The sequence below is a fragment of the Symphodus melops genome, assembly GCF_947650265.1.
Source record: "Symphodus melops genome assembly, chromosome: 2".
Classification (NCBI taxonomy): Eukaryota; Metazoa; Chordata; class Actinopteri; order Labriformes; family Labridae; genus Symphodus; species Symphodus melops.
In genome coordinates this window covers 6,375,434-6,381,433 of record NC_136692.1, presented here as the reverse complement: position 1 = coordinate 6,381,433, position 6,000 = coordinate 6,375,434, and the positions used below count along the sequence as shown (strand labels likewise).

The following is a 6,000-nucleotide window of genomic DNA, read 5'->3' as shown; positions in this document are numbered from 1 at the left end:
AAAAAAATGTATTTGTACATATATAAGCCGCACTTGATTATAAGCCGCAGGTGTCCACGTTATAACAAGAGCTATTTACACAGAAAGACGTGACACAAAGACATTTTTTTAACTTTTAATGAAATACGTACTACTGGTAACATCCGCAAATATGAAGCCTACTGTAAATCCTTTATCAAACAGTGTCTGTAACGCGGCTGATGAAAAAGATTACCGTAATATATTTCACAGGAAAAAGTCCATCCATTCACTGCCTCAGAATGACTTCATTACTCACTTCCTCAGTCTCTTTTTCGTTGTCGCTGTCAGTGTCAACTTTACGTGCAGCAGCTCTATTTCCTTCTTTGACAGCCAGCTCGATCGCCTTTAACTTGAAAGCTGCATCATATGTATTTCTCTGTGTGTTTTCCATGATGAGGGTGCGTGCATAAAGCGCAAAATGACTGATATTAAGATCCTATGTGACAAAGTCAAATGTTTTTGCGGCACAAGCTCATTGTCCCGCAAGAAAAATCCATAAATAAGCCGCATCGTTTTAAAAGCCGCAGTGTTAAAAACCGCGACAAAAAGTAGCGGCTTATAGTCCAAAATTTACGGTATTTACTTACTCAATGAGAACAACCGAGAAAAGGGCTGCCATGCCAGAAGAAGTGTTTGCTGTGGTGAGAATAAACATTGTCTGACATGTTGACGCTCACTTTGACACATAGTGGTCAGAAACAAACCTGAAAGACTTCTGTCAGTTCCAGCTGCTGTCACACTGCAACTGTGTTGGAAGACTCTCTATTTCAAATAAAGGAACCGCTGAGAACAAATATGTACCAACACCAAACTGGTTTCAAGATAGCTGGATACGGCCATTATGATACAATACGTTTTTAAGAGTGCAATAATGACACACAAAACCTTTTAATTATTACAAAATTAACGTTTATGAAGAGATGTCACAGTACATTCGAACACAACAGTCAGTCATGATCAAATAAAAAAGGCAGTGAAGTGGCTGTTTTTTTTTTCAAGTGAACCATCCTAACCAGAACATAGGAACATGAATTAAAAGTGTCTTTAAGACAAATCAACACATACAAATGCTGTCTTGTGCTTTGATTCAGAGACACTTTAGTCCCTTCATTTCCCTGCAAATGTCAAGCAGTGCTGAGACGAGGACAAATACTGATTGGATATACACCATCAACGCCTGAGTTATTCCTAAGACATCAAATCTGCATTGAACACAGTAAAACAAAGGGCACAATGAAAAAGATATGACATAAACAAGTATGAAATGCAGTTTAAGAGCATATATTTGACTTTGGCAGATGTTATAATGACGATAATATTAAAAACAAAATCATAGGACGCCATGCATTAAGTACACAGAGAGGGGTTTTAGTGCAAATCTGCAATTTCATGTCTCCCAATATTTATAGTGCATGCAGGAGTGCATGCTTTCTGATTCTATGGTCCCTTTTTCAACAAGTGTAATCCCACGATTCCTAGCATAAATAACAATATCACCTTTTAACAAGAATAAGCACAGAAAACATTGTTTCAATAGAAAGGAAGACATTGTAGTTTCATGTGCAGACGCAACAAAAAGACAGTAATGATACTTTCTAATTTGAGAGTTAACATCATTTATAATCTTGCAGCTTTCAAGATGAAATCATTCAAATAAGTGCTCCTGACTCAGGATAGTGAACAGAAAAGCCTTTGTCTCTCCAAAGTAAAAAAAAAACAAAATGAAAAGGTTATACGTCTAGTTTCCTTGTCCTCTCGCTTTGACAGTCAGATTTATACAACTGAATAACAAAGTCACACGTATCAGGTTTTCATGACTCAACTATGTAGTTGGATCAGTTATGGTTCAAGTCTTGCGCGTACTCCTCTCTGATCACGTGAAATGTAATTAGAGTTTCACCTTTCAATGCCCCGTCTCTTTTTGCCACCATGTCCGATAACCTTGTGTATCCAGGAGCTGAAGGCAGAGACTCTCGTATAGACACCGGGGGACTGTTGTGTCCTGCAGGCATGGCCCCAGGACGTCACCCCATAAACCACCCAACCCCCTCCGGGACGCTCGCACACCAAAGGACCTCCACTGTCGCCACGGCAACTGTCCACACGCCTCTCCGGCTGGATGCTGCCGGCGCAGAGCATGCGGCTTGTGAAGGCTCCTTGGAAGTGCTGCTGGCAGTGACGCCGGGGGAGTAAGGAGAGGGGGGCCTGCTGCAGGGTCTTGGAGTACGAGCGACCTGAGAGAGAGGGGGAAGAGTGAAGAGTTAGAATGAGAAGCAAGTTTGAGCATCTAAGTTTATGTGACAAATGTCAGAGACTGGTCGATTGACAATCTGTGAAACTACAGGCTGAAATACAGACATTCTACATTTGAGTTTCACTCGCTCTCGCTCATATTGTCTGCAGCCTTTATTATTATTATTTTTGTGAAGCAAGACAGTACAGTAGAAGAGAGAAATAAATGTGAGGATGTGAAAACGTGTGTTAACATTTAAGACCGCATAAACAAGACAAAACGGAAACAAGCAGGAACTAATGACATTGAATGAGCCTTTGAATTATTGAGTAGTTGTGTTTTGTCGCCAGCTCTGATTTGAAGAGAAATATCTGAATTGATTTAGTCATTGTGAAACATTTTCTCTCTCTGACAGTCCACCTACCAGACCACCAAACCTTTAATTAATGTAAGTTTCGGAGAAGATATCTCCAAATCATTTAACCTTTAGCAATTTTTTTTTATCTTTAAACAAAAGCATTCTGACAAACTAAATGAGGCACAATGCTACCTGCAGAAAAAACAACATTCTAGCACTGGATGCTTTGTTGGCATGTGAACGCACTGACATTTAGCTCAGAGCACTAATGTGCTCAAAACAAGAGAAGACAACTTTGAAGAAAATATCAAGATAGACTACATTGTAGAAGTGTTATACAGGAAAATGTCAAACACCAATTACCCCCAAAACATGAATATGCTAACTACTGTACTGTTGCTTTACAAGATCAGTCAACAATAGTGTGGGAGAGATAGTTGCACTCATTGTTAGTTATCAACACTTAATGGCAACATAACAAAACTCTGACCTTTTATTACCTATAAGCTTTTACCCTGAACCAAACAGCGCAGTCATGTTGCTGCCTGATAGATGTCATTTAACCTCTGCTACGCCCCAATGTGTGGGAGGAATCTGCACTTGCCAGATTTTGTTTATTTCTTGTCAAATCTTAAATTTGTTGTAGTTGTTCTTCAATCATTGACCGTTGCTAATCATACATCTTTTTCTCTTTTTATTTAAAAACAAAACAAACAAACAACAACATCTATGGGAAGGTTTGCTTCCTGCCTCTCTTCAGGGGGCAAACAAACATTCATATTTGCTGTGCATGGCAGCTAAGTCTGTTTGTACTATATGTGCAATATTAGCCTGCACATGTTTTTTTGTGTGATGTCAGAGTGGCAGACAGCCAAAAACAAACAGCTGTACAAACCAGACTTCTCACCCTTAATTAAACAGCCTTTCCCTGCATCACAGGCGCTGTAAATAGCTTGTGTTGTCAAAACACTTACAGAGACAAATGAAAACACTCTCTCCGATACACATACAGTTAAAAAGGGAATATGATACACTGACCCCCTCATGTTTTTAAATAAGCATGTACTGTGACATTGTCTAGCCCTTAGTGATTGTGTCGTTATGATTAATGACATCAGCACGTAATTTAAAGATCGCTAACAGATGTGTGTCACTTACTCAGTCAAGTCTATGGACACATACGTCAGACAAGTGCAAAAGCTGGTGGAAGATTCTCTTCTGTATTTCAGCCGAAAAATGAATTGTGTAGTGGACGCCCATAGCGGTTTTGTCAGGCTGTCGTCCTCATCGAGACGGCTGTGGGTTCGAATCCAACCTTGCTGCATTTTAACAGCCTCACTTTCCTCCCCATTTTTTCCTTTCTCTCTTCAGCTATCCTATCCAACAAAGGCAAAAAGGCCCTAAAAGGATAATAATTGATATAGGAATGCTCCAACAGGACCAAAAAAAAAAGCCAAAAAATAGATATCATTCTCTAACTTGTCTGTTTTTGTCTTCATACATAGAGGGCCATTATCCTCTGAGGATCTATAGGCCCTGGTGGAAGGCTCACACCATCCAACAGCTGTTTTTATAGTTCATAAAGCCAGACCCAATAAATCCCATCTATGTATCAACTGGAACCTAAGAAGCTGTGCTCATTTCAAAACATCTCAATTGATGTCCAAGTGAAAAAAACAAAAAACAATGACTAGTCTAAACCTGGAGAGACTTAGAGCGAATTATGGAAATGTTAGCTTTAAGCTAGGAAAGTACGAACATTAGGACATGATTTATTACAGTAACAACTGTTAGATAGCCTCCATTAACTTAAACTATGAGATCATTATTTGACATAGTGTGAATAAAAAAAAAAAAAGTCAACTTAGAAGTTGTTAAATGCGGATGTAGGATAATGTCTTATGTTCGCTCAATGCTTCTCAAATGAGTTGTTTTTACTTGAAATAATGCCCACCCTCCCATTTTCACTACTGTTTTATTTTTTTGTAGATGATTATCTATTAAGAAGAACGGATTAAAGATATCAATGTGTCTTATTTGCTAAATTTGTCGGATTTGAAAACTCACATAGAGCAACATTTAAGAGGTGAGCTGCTCACCCTGAGCAGGATGTCAGGGGACAATGTCTGCCAACTCTGTCTGGTCAGTTTTAGTGCTTTTATAATCATATGTCTACAAAACTGCCATGAGACTTTTTTCAAATGTATATGAAACAGAAATATATCTGAATGTGATCGTGTGAAGCATCCAGGGTCACTTTATTCTCTCCACTTTGACACAAACACAGCCTCACCTGTGTCACCCCAGCCAGTGATGTGACAGTTGCTGGCTTGCTTGAGCACTCTCTCTTTCTTCATGGGCAGACAGGCAGGAAGAACATGTCTGCTGAATGACAGACACTCTCCGGGCATGTGGCTTACTGCTCCTGGTGACAGACGGACCAAGGCCAGATCGTAATCGTTGCTCTGGGAGTGGTAGCTTGGGTGAAGGACGATCTGATCGACGGCGTACTCCTCCTCGTGCTCTTCGGGGACAAGGGAGTGGTAGTCGCCCACTCTGACTTTGTACTGCTTGGTGCTGTTTCCATACCTGCAGAGAGAAATACAGAGAAAGGGGTCACTGGGGCCCTTCGTGGGTGTGTGCATGTGTGAAGGATCATACTTTGTGTACATGAAATATGAGCAATAAAATTAAGAGCTCCGGTTGGGGTTAGATCACCAGTTGTTCTACAGCTGGAAAAAGTACCATGATGTTACGCTCAGACCATGCAGTTATAAAATCTGCTCTTTTCACCTGCGAGGACTTTAGATTTTAAGGGGTTTTGTTGTTATTTTTTGCTCATCAGCCGAGGCTAAGAATTATCTTGTCAAATCCTCTTTCAATAATAACTGTGAAGAATAAATTAGAATAAATAAAAGACACAACAATAAATTGGTTATTGCTCATGTATGCTTAGATTTTCACCATAGGCTATTAAAGGGTTTTTCAACACCTCAATGTACTTGTTGAATGTTTGGCTTTAATCACAAGAAGCAGGTAAGAGGAAGAAGTGAGGAGAAGGGTGAGTCAGGGTCAATGATGGAATTATTATTATTATCATTTAATGTCTACATTTGAGAGCACAGTCTACCAATGTTAAATTCCTTGTGTGTTAAACATACCTGACCAATAAAACTGATTCTGATTCTAACTCTGAATTAAAGTCAATGGAGCGAGGGAGGAGAAGGATGAAGAGAGAAGTGAAAGTAGGAGGCCTTTTGATTGAGCCAAGTCTCCGTGTCCAGTTACAACTGGTGGAGTGTTTCCGGAAAGATCTCCTGACCTGGGAATGCTACAGCCTTCCTGGCATTGCAGAGGCACCGCTAGCAAGTCATCTAAGTAGGGTAGA

At 39.9% G+C, this 6,000-nt stretch overlaps 1 protein-coding gene across 4 annotated transcripts in view; it reads right to left on the bottom strand.

Annotated features, from left to right (window-relative positions):
* Positions 1-913: 913 nt before the first annotated feature.
* prss12 (serine protease 12) overlaps positions 914-6,000 on the bottom strand; it is a 22,420-nt gene continuing 17,333 nt past the window's right edge. For all 4 annotated transcript variants that reach the window (XM_079333638.1, XM_079333637.1, XM_079333639.1 and 1 more), the window contains 2 exons: positions 4,906-5,201; positions 914-2,255 (listed from right to left, as the gene is read on the bottom strand). In XM_079333638.1, the coding sequence (XP_079189764.1) occupies positions 1,918-2,255; positions 4,906-5,201 (634 nt within the window). In that variant the 3' untranslated portion in view covers positions 914-1,917. The remainder of the gene's footprint in view (positions 2,256-4,905; positions 5,202-6,000) is intronic.